We start from the raw sequence: 21,408 nt of genomic DNA, 5'->3' as shown, positions 1-21,408 counted from the left end.
GAAGTAATGCGTATCTTCTTCTGGAGTTGAAACCTTCCGGAGTTCAGAGTTTTTGTTTCTTTATGTGTTTGTTTACAGGTCAAACTGCACAGAGATGCTTTTATTAATCCAGTTTTATTTATACAGCGCCAAATCACAGTAACAGTCACCTCAAGGCGCTTTATATGTAAAATAAAGACCCTTCAATAATGTAAAGAAAACCCCAACAATCAGATGACTCACTTATGAGCAAGCATGGTCGACAGTGGGAACAAAAAACTCCCTTTTAACAGGAAGAAACCTCCTGCGGAGCCAGGCTCAAGGAGGGCCGGCCATCTGCAACCGGTTCGGGTTGAGGGGAGGGAGACACGACAAAAGACACTGTGAAAGAGCAGGAATGGGAATAGAGAACCGCTTCCTGGAATCTGAATCGTTAAATTCTTATAAATTTATGAAAGAGAGCCAGCGAGTCATAAAAAAGGACATTAAAAATTTAAAAAATACAACCTCCACATAACTGATGACACACACAGTGACCTGCAGTCAGTCTGTCCTGCACTCTCGTGTTGCACTGTTGCATGTACACTATGTCACACATCCTAAGAGAGAAGCGCTTATGCCAAACAGCAATATCCTGAGCTAAAACCAAAGCTAACGCAAAGAGACCTAAACTGTTGTTGAGGGTCCAAAACATGTTTACAGTCTTGTATAAAAAACGTTTTGGCTTCTATGAGTTGCAGAGTGTGTGAGTGTATCCTTTTGAATGCTGGTAAGGTGTAAAGTTAGGCTGCTTCAATTGACAGATGTGACGATTCAGGCAACTGTAGCTGTAACTGTGAGGAAAATGCATTTGTGGATTGAGCAACAGATTTGACTATGTGTTGGCTATGACTGATTTATTGGCTAAAAGGAGTAGTTCTGCCCATAAGATAGTATGCTTATATTAGCTGATGAAACACCCAACTAGCATTTGCATTCAGATAGGATTTTTCTACCAATAACTTCCCCTGAACAAATCTGCTATTGAAAAATCATAACATGAGCTGATAATAAGCTCAAAACTTCTCATATGATGTTATGCACCTATTGCTTGAGAGCTGTCTGCCATATCTGACATGATATAACCACCAACTGTATTATGTTGATGAATCTGAATCTGGCAATCTGCTACGACCAAAACAGTCGTATGGATGCTTTTGGTGTTTGATCCTGTTTGAGAATGACAGGCAGCAACCTCGAGGAACCAAATGCCAGCCAGTAGGGCTGATAGTGCTGTCACCGACTGGTCTCTACGTCTGCGTCTGTAGGGTTTTATTCACCAGACCCTACATCATCACTTCGATTGTCAAACCTCTAAAATTGATTATTTGTTTAATCTTAGATGGTTATCAGTCACATGACAGCAAAACCACATTGTGGGGATTGACTTGATTTAGGAACCAGCCTCAAGTGTTCAACTTTGTTCAGTGTTTTTGTGTCTTTAAAAGTGCATATATCCTGTTCAGAAACCCGTCTTTATTTTGATGTAATCCCAGAGTGACTGTGGTCAAATATTTGCATCAGTGTCTTGCTAGAAACCCAATTTCTCTCTAATACAGTTAAGTTTAGTTTGGGCACCGTGGAGGAGGATACAAAGTGTTTTTGCACAGCATTGTCTACACCAGACAGTACAAGGCAGCCCAAGTGAGGAAACACCTTCGACAAAGCGGCTTAATTTAGCTCCTCATCACAAAGGAGGAATGTGGGAACTCTGCAGGGCGCAGACAGGATAATTGTTTCACCGCTGCCTGGGCGTCAGAACAACATCGACACAGAAACAAACCATCAGCGAGCAGATGTTTTATAAGCTCTGCTGCTTCTTAGTCTAATAAACCAGGAATTTTTATTCCTCGGTCTGTGATTCGGTTTCACCTAAAACACCTACAGTATGTGTGCGATGGCTCAAATGTGGTCTTTGTTCTTGGAAACGTCACGTATTGTACATCAGGTGTACGGAGTCCCTAGTTTTTAATATCGTTTGGAAACAAACTAACCCAAAGGTTGACTCAGCTGCACTAAATTATGTTATAAATTTTTATCCTTGGCAACAGAAACTTAGACAAAATATTGTCACAAATTTTTTGTTTGGTTGTGCAACATGATTTAATCTCCCCCCCCTCCTGCCCTTTTGTTGATCTTTTTACCATCCGGGCTCCTATATCTTGGAAAAGGCTACAGCATCCACCATCCTACAACAAAAATACTTTTCTTTGGACTTCCTGGTTCATCTCCAACTTTCCTTCATGATTAAAGCTTAGAGTTCAGGTTACACTGAACCATCCTTTAGTTATTCTCCTTGTCCAGAGTGCATGCCAGTAACTTTTATCTTCCGTTTTCAGTATTTTAAGGAGCTTGGAAAAAAAAGCGACTGGACATCTTTAAGTTTCTTGAAGACGTTTCATCTGAGAAGCTTCTTCAGTTCTAAGACCAAACGGTGAAGAGTCCCAGATTTTAAATCCTGGTTGGAGTTATCCCTTCAGTCTTCAGTAGTTGGCAGTCTTTCTCTGAGAATAGTTCTGTTCAGGACGTTCTTCCTCTCCACTGTTGCCATGTGTTTGCTGAAAGAACCATCTTGGTCTTTAATTATTGAAGCATTTTAAGGATACCACTGTCCAGACTGGGAACTGTATAATTAAAGTTGGAGTGGTTTAAATAACTTTAACCTTATCAAATACTTTTTGATAAGGTTAAGGTTGCATGCTAATTTCTGACCGACTTCATATTATTAGCTCTCTGTAATACAGTGCCCTTCAGAACCTCATTTAGTGTCACGGTGCATTCAGTTTTGTGGTTTCTGTTTCTTATCAGGGTTTGATTGGTGTGCCACAGCCTGACCCAACATCTCTGTACAAGAGGCAAAAACACCAGTGGCTGGGCCGCGGTTACCTGAACACTTTTTTGGCACAAGTGTCAGTTGTTTCCTTCCAGAGGATTTCAGTCCTAGAGTGCAGAAGACTGCTTTATAAGAGAGTTCTGGTGACGTAAAAGCTTTTCTAATATGATGTTGTGTGCATAATTTGGTTTTCCACTGTTATACTAACCTTACCGGTTTGTTCCTTTGGAAAATGTGCATGTGAGGATGGCTCAGACACATACTGTAAACCAAATACCCCCAAATAAAGTAACCTGAACCAACGTTTTCTGATGGATTTTTTCGTTTCTGTAGATTTTGCTTCCAAGGAACAGTTTTCGAATGAAGTCTAACGTCTAATTTCTTTTAATTTTTTTGTTTTGAGTGGTCTTCCGTAATTGTTCTTCAGGCTTTCTGAAGGTCTTTCAAAGATTTGGCTACTTTTCACTCATCTTCAGTCCAGTCCTTGTACCTGATCATTTTCAGGAGTTGTCCTGTTAAGCCACTTAACAGTAAACTATGAATTATTCAAGGACTAAGGGATTGAGACAAAAGTCAACATCCCCCCCAAACCTTTTGGGTTTGATAGACATAAAAATAGTATTTTCACCAACAAGGTGATTTCTGAAGTCCACAGCAAACAGCATACTCCGACATCTGTGTATAGCACGTCCTTAAAGATAGAAAATTGAGGAAACGGGACAAGTGGAAGACTGAAGAAGAATTAATAGGTCTAGAGAGATGATGAAGTCAGGAGAGGTGCAAAAGTCAGTGTTTGTTCTAGCTCTCCTGACAGCTGTCTGTAAAACATGGAGGCTCTGTCATGGTTTGGGACTATATTTCAGTCAGTGGTGTTGGAGATTTGTCAAAACTGATGGAATTATGAACCCAGAGATCTGTCAGACTTTCATCCACATTTTTAGGCTTAAAAATAGAGCTGCCCCAATGACCCCAAACCCACTGAAAATGCAGTGAAAGTGTACTTGGATAGAAAAAAGGAAAACAAAAGCATAGTAGAACACCATCAGTCATTGATTGGTTTCCAGAGCCTGGACCTCCATTACTGAAGCAGTGTGGGATCATCCTTAGAACGGAACAAAAGGCAGCCGACATCCAAAGAGGCTGAATGTCAGTGAAGCCTGGAGAGCTATTCCTTATGAGTACTTAAATTACAAGGAAGCTGTCTGAAAGAGTTGTGGTGCTGTGAAGAATTAATTTGGTCAAATGAACAACTTGATTTTTGTCTTATATTGTTTTTCAATGGATGTTGGAACCTATTTCCCCGTTTTCTTAACATAAAAACAACAAAAAAGGAGGGGTGGCTCAAGACTTATGAGGTCACCAACTGAGCACTAATATGTTAGAGAACATGATAAACATGCTTTTCTCACCAGCTGACATATTTAAAGATGTTCCAATGCTGCCCCCTGGTGGAGGAGTGGAACTATAACCACACTGTTTACCATTTACTGAAAGGGGAAAAGAACCACACACACTATATAGATGCACCACGGAAGCAAAAGATAAGGGGGGGAAAAAAAAGGACGTTAAATTAATTTATTTAAAAAAAAAAAAAAAAATCAAAAAAAACCCCAAAAAGCATTTCTCCACTGAAGCAGAACAAACATTTGTTTCCTTTTACTGTTGGTTGAAACATGTACAATCAGGAAGAAAAAAAATAAAAAATAAAAAGGAAAAAGACTCGCTGGGTCGCCAGAACAGAGCAAAAGTTAATTAAGCAAAAGGGGGGGTTGGGCGGGTTAGCCAACACCACAACGTCAACACAGCCGAGAAGGACCAGGAGGAGGAGGAGGAGGAGGAGGAGGAAGAGGTGTGAGGAGAAACAGAAAACAAAAAACAAAAGGGAAAATAAAACACGAACATTCAATTAAGTGCAGGTCTGGTTGGGACAAAGCAGTCTTTTTTTTTTTCCTCTTCAATTTACATTTAACAACATCTGTTGTCGGACACATGCAAGGTCAACATCTGGAACTACACAAGGAGATTTCATATGCTTATATCGGTTATCTGTGCACGTATTAAAATATGTAGGCGTAACGAAGCAATTTCATACGGATATGTCAGAACGAGGGAAATAAAGTTCATGAAAAAAAGTTACTGTTTCACTGAACAGAAAAAAAACAAAAAACAAAAAACAAAAAAAGAACAAAACCGAAAGTGAGATTTCTATCTTGGTTACCGAAATGTCACCGACCTCACCGTTTTGTACGCTTCCTTTAAATTATTTCTCTTCTAGGTAAGTGAAAACACAGTTTAAAAAAACAAAACAAAAACAAAGACCCTACGCTCCACATTTTGAACAACAAAATACTGCATATCTACGTACAGCTGCGATTAAGGAAGGTCAGTATCATGAGAGGCTAGCTGCCAGAGTTTCAGGAATATTGGCTCCGAGTTGATCCCTTTCTGAAAGTCTAATTTAAATTCATTTTTTAAATCTAACCACTGAATGCTCATCGCGCTCGCCGCTTGGTTGGTTGGTCACGTCACGCTTCCCGACGGGTCAGTGGGGAGAGATGTTCTCTGTTGGCTGCCGGAGTCTCCGATCCGCTCTGAGGTAGACGCGGCAGAAAGGCAGCATCCAGCCTGAGCCGAGTCAGGGCCTCTCCTAGTGGGATCACTTGAGGTCAAAGGTCAGCTCTTAAGTGTTAATTGTTGTTAAGGCTTCCTGTGGTCTCGCTTCAGTCACTCTCCAGTTTCAGGGGCTCAGGGGGGTGGGACACCTACAAGTTCACCTTTGTCCCGTTCCTATATTTTCTTCTCAACCCACATTCCAGTCTTTAAAGGGGCAGACAATTTTTTTTTAGTTAATCTTTGATGGTGTAAAACAAGATTATCCAAAATGAAAAGGAACAGAATCTTCTCCGTTTGGCACCTCGGGCGGCTGTGGTAGGAGGAGGAGAAACAAAACTAACAACGAGGACGAGAGAGAGAGAGAGAAACTGTGGATTAGGAGGGGGAGCGAGTGGTGGTGGCGGCGCGCTGCGTGTGGAAACAAACTAGTTGGGTTGGCTGCCTTGGTCGTTAGCTGCCGACGAGACTGAATCTGGTGCGCCGGCCGGGGCAGGCTCTTCTTCAGACTTGCTGCGCTTGGCTTCCGGCTGCTCGGCAGGCTGGTCCCCGTTCTGCCGCTTGGTGGGGAGGGAGGCCGAGGCGGAGGCGTGGGCCGCCAGCAAGTGGAGGGGGCTTGCCACAGCTGAGGCTGTTTGGGGGAAACAAGCAGGAAGACGAGGGTTAAAAGAGGAAACACTTCACTGTTGAGCTGTGGTTCAATAACATCTAGAAGCAGAAGGCCTGTGGGATGTGTGGTTTGGATCAGCTGCCACAAGTGAGCACACCAAAAACCTTTTCAGATCCAGAGGAGGCAGAAAAATTCTCTGTGGCGACGCTGCTGCTGCTGGATCTCGTGTTTAACTTCAATTTGTGTGGTTTGTTCAAAATAGTTCTCATTTATTAGCCTTTGTGAAAGCCAGCCCACTTCCCCCTCCCCTGAAGCAAGCTTTATTCTGATTGGAGGCCTCACTAGGGATCTCTCCCTCTAGATGCTGTGGTCGTGTTTATAAAGATGATTTAACAGGTTTCAGTAAAATAAGCGTTAGTTTATTTTTTATTTTGTCCTCTAACATCCAGATGTCAAAATCCAGAAGGAAAAGAATAGTTGCTTAAATGTCCAGTGGCTATTTTGGCACATTACACCAAAAGCAACAAGAGAGCATGCTTGTTTCTAAGCTTCATACCCCATACACCACCAGACGTAAAAGCAATAATGTCTCAGTTCCATCTAAGCATCTAAAACATCTCGACTTGAACCAGCCTTGATGTCCCTGCTAAGTGTTCCTGCGTCTCACCTGAGCTGGAGGGTCCCTGGATGGCAGTGGTGATGCTATGGGTGCCATTCTGTGTGATGGCCTTAACAGGCAGCTGGTGTTGACCCATGGGGGCCTGCTGAACTATGGTAACAGTCTGCAGGGGGGTGGCTGCTTGGGAGCTCTGGATGATCCGACTGGAGGGACCTATAGAGGTGATGGTAGGAACCGTCTCTACTTTGACTGAGGATGAGGAACACAAACACAAACACCGGCTTTAGTGGTGGAAACTCATCACAAGTGTTAGAATGAGGTATGAGCAGGGCTCAGTCAGTGTAGTGACACCAAACAAACACAGAGTGCAAGCGATCAGATCTGCTGAGGCGCTCGGTGTTTGGGGTACAGCAAACAGCGAGATGTTTTCAGAACAACACCGAGGTGACTTTCATGAAGCTGTGCCAAATCCTGGGGCTTCCCCTCAACCTGTAACACTTCCTTTACCTTTCTTAACATGACACGTTTGATCATGTGACTTCAAACAACTGTCAAAGTTAAAAAAAGGCAGAATCTCAGATTAGACCGTCACATTTTTGAGAAATTTTCTAATCAGATCACTTGATCCGATTAGAAAGTTGATGCATTCAAAAATACTGCGACCATGAATGGCAGCAGCAGCTGAATGACTGGTTAAAAAGCTGCTGCTTTTAACCAAGTGAAACTTTGGAAGACGTGAAGTCTGGTTCAAGAAATATTGTCACAGAAAATAAATACAAGATTGTTGAATTTCCAAGCTTCTGGTTGACATGCTAAACTCTTTAGCTCCTGGAAGCAGACTAGGAGTAACCCTTGAAGTTGAGTTTGTCACATATCAGACGTGCTTATAGAACAACACGAGTGTGTTTGCATCAGAGGTCAGTGATGGTGGTCTCTGCAGCTACTCATGGAAAAACCCAGAAACTACTGAGGTATCAAAACTCGCGGGGCTCAAATGTCTTCCTGTGGAAAGAGTTAGTCTTTTAAACTTGATTCTGCTACTAACTCCTTTAATTTCCTGTCATTTTATTATGATTACTCATTTTGTTGCACAGTACAAGTCTGTGTAGAGACTTAAACTTTACCTGCTTCCATCGCAGGTTAATGCAAATCTTCCTTTACTTTAGATTCTCTTGTCATTGATTGACTGTGTTGCACAACTAGCCAAGATGAACAAACAGATGGACACTTTGCCATGACATGAGCTCAATCCTTTGACTGGATGAGCTAAAAATGAAAGCGCGTGTTAGAAACTGCTGGAACTGGATCAACATGAAATCAGAGCCTTTAGCTGTTGATAATGAGATAACCCTGCAGATTAAAGGGTCTCAAATTAAACACAACTTCATGAACCGTCTAAATATTGGTCGCTTATATTAGTCCATCATATTTTTAATCATGACTTTGTTTCCGAGTTGTGGAAGAATAAAAGTTTAAGAGCAAAGCCACTAAATTATCCAGCCTATTAATTAGTTAAAAAGATTCAATGTGGCTAATCACGGTGACCCTCGGCATCTTCGGGCCCACAGGGCACAGTGGGGTGTCCCCTGTTGTAGGAATGCTACAAGCTAGTAAAAATGGCGCCCATGTCTTGTTTGAAGTCTGGCACCTCCTTCGCTGCTCAGCTTTTCATTATAGGTCAATATTTCGCCAAAATCTTCTTTAAATTAGTAATAAATTAACAACAGTTATTACTACTGATGAAGGAAATCTTTATTTTACATGGTTAGGAGGAAAATCTCTCTTCGGGAAACCATCCCCAAGTCTTGGATTAAGGTAATATTGTGTAATATGGTGAAGAATTGAAGCAGGGTTAGAAGCCAAACATTTCACTCTGACAAAATTCAAAGCCAAAACACTCCTTGTAGAGAATTTAATGCCCTAGCTGCTGGCTCACCTTTGACCTCCGTGTGCTCTCCATTCTCCTGCGTCTCGCTCTTGATGATGGTGGCTGGCTGGGCGATGACAGTGGCGGGGCTGAGCGACCCTGCGGGGATCTGCTGCAGGACGTGGACAGTCTGGACAGTGGGCTGGGAGGTGCTGGTGCTCACTGGGGAGGCCATGGTGTAAGTCACTGGCTTGATGGTTTGAGGTAACTGACGCTGGACTGCTATGAGTACCGGCTGGTTGTTAACAGGCGAGCCTGGCACAGCAAAAAATCGAGGTGCACAGAAGTTTTAACACATTGAACAAGAAACAGAAAAGAGTCGCGCAGTCAGTATGTGTGGCGCAAAGTGTCGTCTCACACCTGGTGTGTTTTGTGCAAAGCGTGCTTCCTTGATCACTGCCAGTTTGGGCTGGACTGCTGTGGTGGACACTGGGGTGGGAGCAGAGGAAGTCTCCAGCTCCAGGGGAACTGGGGAGCCCTCTCGGGAAAGGCTGTCAGGGGTCTGGACACCGCTGGAGTGCGCAGAGAGCACCCCTGAGTGATTGGGAGATGCCGGGGCACTCCTGAGAGTCAGAAGGAGTTGTTGGAATGAGAAAAATCACACCATGTCCGCTAAAATGTACCATTAAATTTGTCACGGGAGGACGCAGCCAAACCTGGAAGAGAGGGGTCCATGTGGGGTCCTGAAGCAGGGGACGCCCCGCGGCCTTCGTTTCCTGAAGGCCTGCTCGATGAGCTTGGCCTCCGAGGACGGGTCTATCCTCCAGAATGAACCTTTGCCGGGCTCCTCCTGCGACCGTGCCACTTTGATAAAATAACGGTTCAGAGACAGATTGTGACGGATCGAGTTCTGCAACAGAGAACAGTCTCGAGTTACTTATTGATGACTGAGGTCACGTGTGTGACCGCGTCTGAGGAATCTGTACACTGAGGCAAAGAAACACACCTGCCAGCCCTTATCTGCCGTCCTGTAGTAAGGATAGTTCTTTGTGATGTGATTGTAAATTCCATTTAGTGTGAGCTGCTTGTCCGGAGCCAGCGTTATGGCCTGGACTATCAGCTGTGCATAGGAGTACGGAGGTTTGGAGTCGTCCTGTGGGGAAGGGACAGGACGCAGATTTAGACACCAGAGCAAATTACCTGTGCAGCGCACATGAAGCAAGCTTTCAACAGACATGAATACATAACACTGCTGGTTCTCCTAAAGTGACTGTCATTCAGACATGCGCCACTTTTCCCACAGCGACGGAGCGTCGTGATAGATTTCAGCTCCGATGCTGAAGGTATGCAAGAAACTAGACTAGAGACAGCTGCAGGCTGCAAAATAACCTCAGCTGCTGGTAATGTTTGACAAAAGCCCTGAGGAGGAGGAGGAGGAGGAGGAGGAGGAGGAGAGAAAGAAGAAGGAGGAGAAAAGGAGACAAATGCTTCAATCTCATTAATCTGACCGTCACAGCGTCTTCATCTTAATTTCCATCTTTACATTCATGTTTGCTTCTTTTACAGCAGCGGCTTTAAAAGCTGTAAATTAAAAGCTCGTCACCATTTAGTGCCGCTGAGATGACCAAAAGAGAATCTTTGGTCACAAGTTAAACTCATCAGGTGTTAATAGGTGAACCTGTAGAAGGACCGTTAATGGCTGCCAGCAGCTGCCTTTATCACTCTCACCATCTGCTTTCAGAGGCATGCAACAGTTGGTTGTTGGCTTCAAGTCTAACGGTTGATCCCGTGGGGGCATCCGCAGAGAGCCTGCAGGCCAGCACGAACTGTGCATCGCAGGTTATACACTCACATACTAATTCAGGGTCGAACCAGGAGGCATTCAGATGCCATCAGGTTAATAAAAAGGTTGTTTCAAGCTGTTTCACTATAAATCACCACACATCACACATACACAAGTCGGAGAACATCAATAATAATTTGCATTTTGAGTTAAAGGATTATAATTTTATATTTCAAGAACCATATTCATGCCCTATTGCATGTTATCCATAAAAGATATCTAGCAAGGAATGAGTTACATAGTCTGAAGTGAAGTGTGACGCAGGAAAGTGAAATAAGTGATTAAATGTTGGAGCAAGGCTGAAGTTTGGAGCGGGCTGGGAATTCTCACCTTGGGACTGTCCCCTCCAGAGGCCTCTTTATCGTTCTCAGGCTGGGAGTTGTCGTTTATGAGCTGCAGTTCTGCAGAGCTCACCATGCGACCACCCATCCTGTAGCCTGAGGAGCCCGCACCCCGAGGGCTGGAGGGGCAGGAATTAGCAGCACTGCAGCAACAAAACAAAAGAGGACAGTCAGCTGCCAGGAGATTTTATGCTGAAGCATAAACAGCCAACATTATGTTTGGATTAAACCTCAACATAAGCGCCTGGTATTTTTCAGAAATGGTGTCACTACATTCGCTGGCTCTGCTCATCCGCAGTCTTTGCTGCAGTGACACGCTTTCCGACGACATCTATGCAAATCGCTCTACCACCCAGATCGCACGGGAACACTGCAATCACCACAATCAGGCCTAAAGCAGCGCAGCTTTAAAACCTTAATCAAGTCTAATTATCTGGTGAACAGTGTGAAAAACCAGGGGGCGAACAGGCCTAATGTAAAGGATGATTTGCATATTTCATGTCTGGTTCTGGAGATGCGGGTGCACCAAACAAAAATGCACTGCCTCACGACCCCTGCATATACAGCACCTGCTGCCTCGAGCGTCGGCCTAAATGTTTGTTTCTTAACAGCAGACCACTCTAATGTTTACATTTTACAGATGGCGTACATGTCAGAAGAAAGCAGCCATCTGGCTGAGAGGATCTGAGTGTGAGATGGATCCGCTTTCCTCTCCGAGCCCTGTGGCTGGAGGACTAAGCTTAAGCTGATCAATATACAGTGAACATGTCGAGGTCAGCTGACCTTAAGGTAAACTAAGGCAGCGTGGGAGAGCGTCCTATAACCCTGTGCACTGATCCAGGATCAGCCACTAATGTAATCTTCAGTTAAATTGACTGAATATTGATTTTTGCTTATTAAAATAATTCTTGTACATACAAACATACAAGTTTGTTTACACGTAAGAGAGTTTGTCCCAGTTTTAACTCTTTTCCATCGTTGCCTGTGTCGGGTCAACTCAGTTTTTTTAAAAACACATTTTTTGAATTCTCCCACATTTAAATTCAGGGTTCTCTTATTAACACGCCTCTCTCCTGCATAAATCTATGCAATATGCACTCTGGTTAAATACCCAGCATTCACCTGTGAGGCACATTAGAATTTGCATATTTAAGCCATTTAAAAAAAAAAAAAAATTCAGACTTCAATCCCACATCTACTGCTGAATACATCATTTCCAGTAATGAATACCTAATGGTGCCAGTAGGCGATGGCAGAGGGCTCATTAGGTGAGCAATGTTTTCTGGAATGTTGATGGTCAGCGGGGAGATCTGGGGCTGCACTGGCTTCACGGGGGACTCGGGCGCCTCTCGCTTCACTTTCTTCCCGCTGGACAGGGCCGTAAATGCGATCTTGATGTTTGTGCTGGGGAACCTGAACGTGCACCTGCAAAACAGGGAACCCACAGAATTTTAAAAACTCAGCAGCTGTCAATGAAAACTGTAATTCAAGGTGACATGAACCTCTGACATTCTTGGTTTAGAGGTTTGTGAGGTATTATACAGCGCTCAAACTCATTTACACATAAAGCACGCCAACGTCTGTCAATGAACAGAAGTTTTAACTGCACATTGAATCGCACAGATCACAACATAAGAAGAAGCACAATTACAACAGTAAGTCTTCAATATTTTCAAATTCTTTTACAAACATGATTGGGAAATGTTGCTGTAGCAAATGAAAGAAATCTGTCAATGCGATTCCTTAAATTGTAAGAAATAAGTAGAAAAAAAGAAAAAGAAACTTTCTGTCATTTAACGATTCATCTGTTGCTCAATGACTTTGATGCAGCACGAACAGCCACACGCCATGAAGCCATGACGCTCCCAGCACAGTTTTTGTGCCGATGCCGGCGGAGGATTGGCGCTCTGCGCTTATAGAGTCAGAGTGCTGGTGGAGTTGCGTTGGTCCTCAGACATTCCACGATCAACTCTGAGTTTTATTGTTGCAAAGAGAAAAAATTTAAGAGTGAAGAAATTTAACAGACTTGTTGCAACAGCAGCATCCTATTGCAGTACCACACTCAAATTCAGCAAACTCTTTAGCGTGACCCCGTCTTTCACAAAGGTTTGTACAGGCAGACTGCACAGCTGAGTGTGTGATTGTATACATGATGCAGCAGCAGGAGTTCAAAGATTCAGACAGGTGTGGTCCAGAGGTTGTGAATTTTAGACTGGCGGATATAGGAGATCTAAAGAAATCCCAACAGCTGTGGATCTCACAGCTGTTTACTCATTTTCAGATTTTTTATTTTAAACTACAGGATAAACAGAAATACTGAGTGTTGGTTTACATAAACAGTTACACAACGTATACAAAACTGCATATGAAGAACAAGAGGGACTAATGTTATAGAGTGCTGCTGGAACAGGAAAGGAATGAGCGTGTCATTGACCCTCAAACTGTCTGGGGGGGAAAAAAGAAGTTGTGGGTGTGAGAGTTGACAACAATGAATGGGCTGAGATCCTCCGAGAACTCTGAGGATACGCCTTACACAGCCATACAGTGACTATCATGAAAATCACAGTTTGCACAGCACACACGAAAGCCTGCTTCATAAAACAAAACTAAATATTGGACGGGTAATTATTAATTAAAATCCCAGCAGTTATAGCTCAGGAAGTTATTTAAGACCGTCACATCAGCCACATGTAATATGCAAACAGTGTGGGACTTAATTCACTCATCTGTTTTATCCAGCTTCCTTGCAGCCTTCATTTATTTTCCCAGATTGCCTTCCAACTCGCTGCAGGAAATGCAGAAATTGTTGTTGGTGCATCGTCAAATGAGGAAGTGTTCAATCGACTGTGGTCTCTTCGATTCAAGGTTAGATCTGCTACATGTTCCGTTTTTCTCTTAGTGAACGAGGTTATCGCTGCTCTTTTCATTATTACAAAAATACATATATAATAACAACGTTGCTTTTGCTGATGGTCCAGTCCATGGGAATCAAAGGCTGCCAATTCCTTTGATCGTGGCAGCGGGGCTTTTACACACCTCAAAAAACTAATACAAATACAAACAGTTACACCAGTTATCCAGAACTGATAAAGACATGGCATCAATACAATCTTTTCAACATCCGTCCCTATACTGCTGAACATCATCCGAGGAGTAATCAGGTGTTTTGGGAAACCGTTCAGTGTTCAACAAAAGACTGAAGTTTTATTATTGAAACTGTGGTATCACAGTTAGGCTCTCTTGCTGTTGGTTCATTCAGTCTTTATCTAGCTCAGGAGTGGCACCTGCAGTAGATCCCATTTTTTATAATAACGTATTAAATTTTGTCCAATTCATTTCAGCCCATCACAAACACACACCTGCCTGGTTAATGCAACAAGAGTAATGTATTCAGATGTATTTAGTGCTTAAGATTACAAGTCACATTTAAACCATACATTAACTTACATCAATGGCCAACAGCCTCACCAGTCGCCTAATAGGCACGTCTTCGATACATGAGGGAAATCTCTATAGGTAAGGTCCCAGCCATGGAAAACCACTGTGTTGCTCAACTCTGTTATTGATGCTTAAAAGTTGGTTCTGAACTAGATGCACCAACTGGACATTACCAAATCTCAACATATGTACAAGAAATCCCAATGAGACCCAAACGGCTCCCAGTCAGACAGCTCTGTGAGCACAGAAGCCCCACTCACCCACTGTTCAAATCTTTTTTCGAGGGGCAGCTTAATCACAAGCGAGTGATTAAAAAGAGGAGCTAAAACAAGCCGTTTCAGTCGGCGGATGAACCGCAGGCCTCACCGAGGCCCAGGATTACCTCAGTTTCACCAACCGGCTGGCTGTTGCCTAGCACCTGCATTGAAAATTTTTCATTTGTGATTTGTAGCAGCTATGAAGGACGAAAGAAGAAGAAAAGACAATTTCACTGACACAGAAATTGGAAAATAAGGGAAGTAAGACTAAGAACACACTGGATGGGAAGCGGTCCGACACTCTGTCAGGAAATAAATACACCATTAAGCTGCGCTCTGACTGAAAACAATGCAGCCACCTAAGCAAGGCAAAGACAGACAAATATAAAACCTTGCAGTTACTATTTATGCAATCTATGAACGTGAAGTTATGACTGACGCTCAAGTTCGTGCAAAAAAAAAAAAAAAAAAAAATCTTAGAAACTAAGATTTCAAGTGGATGTTTTTAATGAAACGATTCTGGATTTGACAGCAGCTTCACGGCTGCCGTACACGAGAGGAGATGAAGGGAAAGAGTCGAGGAGGAGGTCTCGCAGCAGTCACAGTCTGATTAGAAAGAACTCTTCTAAATGGCTGCCTGACGCCCTGGAGACCGTGCAGGGACACATTTTACTTAGCTGAAGTCTGCCAGGCACAGCAGGGTTTTTTCTGCCAGGCCCTCACTGAGCTGGCATCTGCTGAGAGAACTCTATCCTCGACACCTACATCTCAAATTAGCTTTGTCGCTAACAGGAGGAGACTGAAACACTTTTTGGAGCCTGGCTGGTGAGGTGAGGGGGGACGCTTTGATTATTCATGCACCCTTTCCAGGAAGGGTTGTGCCTTCCCTGTAGATCTGTTAAAGATATAGAAGATCCTTAAATAAACATCAGACACTTTCAGCGAGTAGCAACTGACAGGGTGGGAACAATGAAAGCTAAATATATCAGTAAATCATAAAATCTTAAAAATAATTTGGTTGCTTTGTCTTCGCTGCACACCATCCTGCTGTCAATGAACACTGCTGCATTTTGAAATATATATGATACTTATTCTGCTTTCTATACTGCACAGGTAGGCCATTAATCAGCTGGTTAATCAACGGTCAGAAAGTAGCAGTAGTATAGAAGGAAACCATTTTGATAATTTAACAAATGTCTTAATTTACAGTGGGAGTATTTTTAAGGTACTGTTTGACCAAAGTTCAATTCAATTTGATGATATTTACAGCACAAAATTCCAACAACATCAGCTCAGTGGGTTATATTGTGAGGTAAAGACCCTGCAATAACACAGAGAAAACCCCAACAATCAAATGACTCCCTATGAGCAAGCACTTAGCGACAGTGGGAAGGAAAAACTCCCTTTTAACAGGAAGAATCATCTGGCACAGCGAGACTCAGGGAGGGGCGGTCATCTCCCGCGACCAGTTGGGGGGTGAAGTTAAGCAAACATGTTAAGGACGTCTTGAAGCCTCTAACCAAGCAACCAGTGTTTGTTGTTAATAATCGCGGTGCACAACTTTAAAAGTGTAGCAGTAGAAAAACTAGCAACACGCAGCTAGCGTACATGGCACGTGTCGGGAAAGTTTGTCACATAATTTATGCAGCAGCAAGGAATCTAAGTTGTAGCCCGAAACTCCTTTTAACCCTACGCTGTAATTTCCACGCAACAATAACTTAACAGTTGTGATGTAAGGTTACGAGGACCTGGTAACAACAAGTTGGGACAGATTTCCCGCAGAAGTGTAAATCCAGCCGGACTCTGAACTTTGACCTAGTTCCACAGCACTAACATTGACCACATAACAACAGGTTTCCATGGCGCTATAACAGCATTTATACATTAATGGAACCATTAATGTTTTTTTCCCCCCTGTCATACATTGAGACTGCTCCAGTTGTGGCTGCTAACAGAAATTGCCGCCAATGTCAATGTGCTTACTATTTGTTGGAGCCAAAAATGAACTTTTGTCCTACTTTTAGCTCTGTATGATGTTAGTGAGGGTTATCACTAATATGATGACAGCTCTGGCTGCCCGACTCGAAACCCCCACCTACCTGCTGTTCATATTTTTTGCTTGCTAAGGGTAACCAATCTGATGAAAGTTGGCTTACGAGGAATTTAAGTTCGGTTGCTATCCGTTAGCAGTCGGGGGATGGGCCGTCTACCTGCAGAGATGGAGGCAGCGAGCAAAGTATGTGGAACAACCAGTCGGTGGGCCTCTCGTACTTGTGCTGTTGTTGGTCCATCAGCCAGCCGTGGAGAAGAGCGAAGCTACTGTATAAAAAAATAAAAGAGCTGAATTTCAAATGTTCACTGCAGCCACTGTCTGTGCTTTTCATTCTGTATTTTTTGATCTCGGAAACTTCCGCCCCACAGTCCTCCCATTCCCTTCCCCTTCCTGCCCACATGTCAACCAATTAGCATTCAACAGACGCATTTATCATCAGCTTCCAGCGACGTGCAGTGAAGATTCTGAAGTGCACTGAATGAACCCAGACGCTGTACAAGGTATGTAAGGACTGTGGTGACAGGGGCTACTTCACTCTTGATCCACAAGTAAAATTACAGAGTTTCAAAAAAGGATGAACGCAGGCCACAAACACTATGCTGAGAGGATTTAACACATCGTCACATTTACCAGACAAACTGCTGCCAGTCACAGACACAGTAGTGACATAAACTTTAAGGACCAGCGGGTAAGTTTCAAATATGTTCCGAAGAATTTTAGGTAATGAACAAAAACGTTAACATCCAATCAGAATCAATCTGTCATTTCTGCTCATGACTAAATAAACAGATTAGAAAAATATCAAACATTTCTGTGTTGTTTGAAATGATCAGAGGTGGCCTAATTTCAGAGGTAACAAAATGACATTGTTTGCAAGACACAAAGTAACAAGTGCTAATCACCTCGGCTACTCTAATATCCATTTTCACAGTCTGAATGAGGCTCAGAGAGGGGAAAGCTGTTTACGGTATCCAACACCCCCCTCCTAACATGCAATCACAGAAGCCTTTTTATTTCTCATTTTCCTCTGTGTGAATAATGAGGCTTCAACTCCAAATGCTCAGTTGCTACGCTGCTAAGCTGTGAGGACGGCAACAAACAAAGCTGGTTTCGCTGAAGACTTTCGCTTGATGTTCACCCCCACCCAGCCTGCACAAGAGAATGTAAACAAAAGAAGACAGGAAGAGCACCAACTTGGAGTGAATTTTGGGGTGTGGGAGAGGACAGGGAAGGGGGAGGGAGGATGGGAAAGGGAAGGCTGTTGCTTTTTTGTTCACTCCGTTTACATCACCAAAAAGGAATCCCTGGAATACAACCGACCTGTCCCCTGAGCCGCGGCTCTACGAGTTCTCTCATGCTGTCAATCTGCTTCCTCAGCTACACCCGTCGTATCGTGGGCAGCGAGGCTCTTTTAAGGGTCTTCTGTGACATGAAGGTTACTTTTAAAACACGTGAGCACGAGCTCGGTGGTGTTCCATTCATGGAAGTCGCATTAACCGCGATTATAAGCTCACAGTTGGCCTGATCAATATGAGAATTTGACACCCCTGCTGTTCCTTCCTTGATCCTTGTAGGCCTTTTACATTTGGGAATGCACTGATCTTTGTATGCTGCCGAAAAAGAGCAGTGCAGAAATGTATTCAGCTTTCAAACACATGCCTGCAGAAAAGATTTTTCTGCAAAAGGACAATTTGGAAATTGCTTCAAGTCAAAACAAGTCCGTGTTGTGTAAAACGTGTTTTCATATTGAGATATTGCACAATAGCTGAGAGCAGTGTGCAAAGTCTGACCAGAGCTGGCAGAAGTTTGCAGGCTTGTCGACATTGCAGTGAATAAACTGTAAACACTTTCTGGCACGCTTAAATCCCAGATAACTGCTTTGGCAAAATGGAAACCAGGAGGTTTTTTTTTCCTCTTTAAACCGAATCACACGCAAAAGGCTGACTGAATACTTTCTGTTCAAGGAAAAATATGTATCGTTGTTTTCCCTCTCTTCTTCTTACAAGGCTGAAATTACACCCAAAATAAAATCACACTAAAAGTTCTTTAGTCTTGTATTTTCTGATCATTTCATTTTGACATTTTGTTTTAAATTCGCTTTAGTTTCAGTTGCTTTCCAGACTGGGTTTACTCAATTCAGTCTAGTTTTTATTGTTTAAAACTGATTTGTTTTAGTTTTGGTTGTAATTTTATCTAATTATGTTTTTTACTGACTATAGTATGGATGGTATTCAGCACAGGTAAGGTTTGGAAAAATCTGGGTTGAATACAATACACTAAAAACGGCACATTTTTAAGACATTTTACAAACTTGCAATTTTTAAAATTAAAAATTAATACTCTACATATAGTTTTCAAAGTTTACCAAATTGTTTTAGAGATTTACATATATTATTGTATAGAAATTTTAAAGAGGGTGTCCAGCAACAAATATTTATGTTGAAGGTGAGTTTCGGATAGTAATTAAAATATTGCTTATTTTAATTGTTGGGTCTCTTCACAGATCAGAAACGTTTCGAGGTGATGTCTTCAAATACTTCATTTCTAAAATCCATATATATTTTAGATTTCATTCATCAGTAGAAAAAAAATGTAAATAAAGTAAATAATCACATGACAAAATAAAGTGACACCATTATGAAAACCGAATCAGTACAAATGAAGGAATGATCGTTAAAACTAGCACATTTTGGGAACTGGCCAATTAAATTAAACAATAAATGACTTTTTTTTTTTTTAAACCATAACTGAGCATTTAAAACATTGATTTACTGGTATGGCTATTTCCTGGTCAGGGCTGGTTTTTGGCATACATATTTCAATATTTGGCATTTAAAAAAAAGAAAGGAAAAACAGACAGTTGTCCCCAATCCGGGCTGGTCAGCAGTGTAGCTCCTACAACTCTGTCAGAATGAGTACATGTCACGGGTAAAAAGCCCGGAGCCCAGAATAGCACATTCAGCAGAGCTGTGCTCAAAGGTAAGGTAGCAGTTATCAATGAAGTTGCAATAGACATCACAATGTGACCATGCAGCTCCACAACCACGCTCCTTTTGAACAGCTTCCCCATTACACTGAAATCCAGAATAATGAACTTTCCTGCAGTAACATTTGGTGAAGGCTGGGCTCCACCTATGATTTGGAGGCCAGCCTATCCTACCATTTCTATATTAGTAGACTGAAGGCAATATTATTTTTAAGCTTGCTATATTACTTTTATATAATTTTTTTGAGGAGTGGTTTAACTGGAAATGTGTATCGAGTCCTTATACCAGTTATCAGTTTCCATAATTACTAATAATTCATAGCCAATTCACCAGTTCTGAAAATGCCAAATCAGTACCCCCAAAAAATAATGCCTTAAAATTTTTTACCTATAAGTGTGTCTGTATAAACAACATGGGCTACATTCATACAGGGATTTACCGGAACAAAGAAACAAAACTGAAGTACCAATCAGACCTGTCCCCGGTCTGGCTGATAGAGTATTTCACAAGAAAACAACGTCATCAAGCCTAATAGTTAAACAATGGCGAGAAGCAGGCTACAACCTGCAACTCGGAAACCAGCCTCTCAGGACATCAACGTATGTCAGAAAAGACGTGAATTTCGTGTTTAACAGTTGGATGGCACACACAGCTGTCATGACCTCCATATGTGCGGACCGAGGTCAAAGGTCCTGCAGGTTGAGCTGCTGTGAGCAGACAGGGAGGGGACGCCAGGTTTGTTTACGTTTAGGGGTCAAACAGAAGCTCCATTCACAAGTACAGGGAGGCTACAGCTAACCGCTAACTAACGTGTTGACATGGCCGAAATGACGGATGTTTACAGTATCACGAGAATGCATTTCTCGCTTAAGGGTGTCCACGTGACAGAAAGAGAAAAAAACACTACCATTCAATGTCAACAACAGCGTCCCCGTAGCTACGAGTTAAGTTGATTATTTTTTAGCTAACTAGGTTAACTAACTAACTATGGCTGAAATGTGGTAGTTAGGCAGGCGGCTAAATAACACTGCTGCTAACAAAAATGTCAACAAAGAAAAATGGCATTGGGAACAGGATGCGGGGTTCTTGCTAACATGCTAAAACACGTGGTGCTGTCGACTCCACTGCTAGCCTACATAAACCCAATGTTGTTAACTTTAGCCGCCTGGCTGCTGGAGATGGGAGCCCACATGTTCACTGAGAGGGGTAACTTACATTCGTGGTAGCTGCAGAGGAGGGGCGCCCCGTCTGAGGAACACTCCGTCTACAAACACCCCGTTTTTACCCAGACATTTCAGGTAAAAATCTCCGGTGCTGTCGTCGGTGAATATCTCCAGATGCCTCCGCGAGATGAAGCTGGAGTGGCCCATGCTCACGTCCACGGAGCCCTGCGACGAGTTCCGGCCGATGGTCACAGAGCGCTTTTTCATCATGTATTCGAATTCACGGCCCTCGAGCCGGGCAACCGGCCCAGACGATCCGCTCACCACAGCCATGTTCGGGTTAAAGTCTCTAAACGCCAAAAATACCAGGGGGCAACTAAAGCACTGGAGTACGGACGCCCGACTGTGGTCCTTCAGAGGCGCGTGTAAATAAAGCAAAACTACAAGAGGGGCATCAAATTCAAAACAGGAATCTAAAGGGGAACATGCGAGGCCAGGGACAGCGGCTCCGACCCACCGCCGAGAGAAAGGCTAGCTACCAAATCGAGCAAGGGGAGGATATGGCTTTACTGACAGCGCTAAAAGCCAATCACGAGCAGGGAAGCTGGTGCGGTTCCGCGTCTCCGACCAATCATACGCGAGAATTAATCCGAGGACCGATTCAAGGTCGGTTGAGGGGCCCATATGGCTGGGTGGAGAGCTGCAAGCTGCGGGGGGACGAAAAACGAGCAAAGGAGCGGATCGATGGGTCTACACGTGCAATCAGTCG

General features: G+C 43.1%; 1 protein-coding gene across 1 annotated transcript; it reads right to left on the bottom strand.

Moving 5' to 3' along the window:
* Positions 1-202: 202 nt before the first annotated feature.
* foxk2b (forkhead box K2b) lies at positions 203-21,195 on the bottom strand. Its single transcript, XM_005924171.2, has 9 exons — positions 20,692-21,195; positions 11,972-12,166; positions 10,731-10,884; positions 9,564-9,710; positions 9,274-9,467; positions 8,978-9,180; positions 8,627-8,872; positions 6,739-6,939; positions 203-6,092 (listed from the first exon to the last, which is right to left on the bottom strand). Exons 1-9 carry the CDS (start codon positions 20,970-20,972, stop codon positions 5,890-5,892), a joined length of 1,824 nt encoding a protein of 607 aa, XP_005924233.1. The 5' UTR covers positions 20,973-21,195; the 3' UTR covers positions 203-5,889.
* Positions 21,196-21,408: the final 213 nt, after the last annotated feature.

The sequence above is a fragment of the Haplochromis burtoni genome, unplaced genomic scaffold, assembly GCF_018398535.1.
Source record: "Haplochromis burtoni strain Fernald_Lab_line unplaced genomic scaffold, NCSU_Asbu1 Contig_68, whole genome shotgun sequence".
NCBI classification, from domain to species: domain Eukaryota; kingdom Metazoa; phylum Chordata; class Actinopteri; order Cichliformes; family Cichlidae; genus Haplochromis; species Haplochromis burtoni.
Note: the sequence above shows the minus strand (reverse complement) of the source record. Positions and strands in the feature narration are given on the sequence as shown.